This window comes from Rhagoletis zephyria, unplaced genomic scaffold (assembly GCF_001687245.7).
Source record: "Rhagoletis zephyria isolate East Lansing unplaced genomic scaffold, Rhagoletis_zephyria_1.1 Rzeph_scaffold_70946, whole genome shotgun sequence".
NCBI lineage: Eukaryota > Metazoa > Arthropoda > Insecta > Diptera > Tephritidae > Rhagoletis > Rhagoletis zephyria.
This window is the reverse complement of record NW_016227997.1, coordinates 1-1,306: the sequence shown is the minus strand read 5'-3', so window position 1 is coordinate 1,306 and position 1,306 is coordinate 1. Positions and strand designations below refer to the sequence as shown.

The 1,306-nt window shown below is 38.6% G+C and overlaps 1 protein-coding gene across 1 annotated transcript; it reads left to right on the top strand.

Annotated features, from left to right (window-relative positions):
- Positions 1-19: 19 nt before the first annotated feature.
- On the top strand, positions 20-1,105 carry LOC108357127 (protein ref(2)P-like; the record flags this gene model as incomplete). The annotated part of the gene is made up of 2 exons (XM_017608222.1): positions 20-893; positions 953-1,105. Coding segments are annotated over 2 exons (1,026 nt in total), but the record flags the coding sequence as incomplete, so codon positions are not given.
- Between the last annotated feature and the right edge of the window lie 201 nt (positions 1,106-1,306).

Sequence of the window (1,306 nt, the reverse complement as noted above, 5' to 3'; positions counted from 1 at the left end):
TTTTTTTTCAATTTTCTAGGCTACTACTGGAACATCGACTCCTACATCTCAGTCTGATCCAAACAGTAATAACAACAATTCATTTGAAAACACTTCAGCCCCGGTTACTCCAACTCTTGAAGATATTGCTCAATTTATTGACCCTAAATTCATGAAAGCCGGTATTCAGTTGCTAAATAACTTCAGCGGTATGTTCGCAAAAATGCTTGAACCTATGGATGTAGGTGATGAAAGTTTTGCTTCGGGTTTTGCTGGTAATGGGTACCAAGCACGAAAACCTTCTACAGCATCAGCAACAAGCTCAATGTGCTCAGCAACATCCAAGTCAGCAACTACAACCAATACAAACATCAGCGCAAACGAAAAGAAAGCTACTGGGAAGAAAGATCAAAGCGACCAAACAAAAGATGAAGAGAAAGCTGTAGCTCCTGTCAATCCTGATACCACCACCAACTCTAGCCCGATTTCACAGGAAAATTGCGTCGAAAAATCACAAACTAAAGAGCGTCGCCGTTCACAAAGCGAAGAAAATGACTGGCATATGGTTGAGAGGCAAGCTGCTGAATCCACCATAAATTTAATTGATATTTCGACTTCTACTTCGATCGAATCTATTGAAAAAATTGAGTCGCCCGGAGCTGTAGCTGGAGCTGAACCAACTCCTGCTCCAACTCCAGTGGTTGAACCTAAATCCATTGAGAACAATTCTGAAGTTAGTTTCGAAAAACTTAGCATTGATTTAAAGAATCATGTTGAAAAAGAGAAGCAACACGAGCGCGTTGAAAGGAAATTCAAACTTGCTGACGTTCTTAATAACCAAAATATACCATCCGTTTCCAATAACACTGGCGCTACACCCAAGGCACAAAAAGAACCTATAGTATATCATACAGGTGAGTTAAAAGTAGAAGTAGTTAATTGTAGTTAATGACAACATATTAATTCTGAACAGATGCTAGTATCAATAAAGCTATACATGCCATGATGGCAATGGGCTTTAGCAATGAGGGTGGATGGTTAACACAATTGCTTGAATCTGTCAATGGCAATATATCGGCTGCACTGGACTTGATGTCACCGGCACAGAACCAAAGTAACAATTAAACAATAGTGTAAATGCTGCATATTTGACAGCTCATTTAGTTTTTAAGATTCGTTGTAGCTTTTAAGTCCCCTTTTTCGATTACAATATGAATTCACGTATGCACTCGTTCCATTACTGAAACGCTAAAACTGCAATACCAAACATGAAGTTTTAATTTCAGTTCCCATTTTAATAATGAACTTTCATCAAGAAGTCATTTGC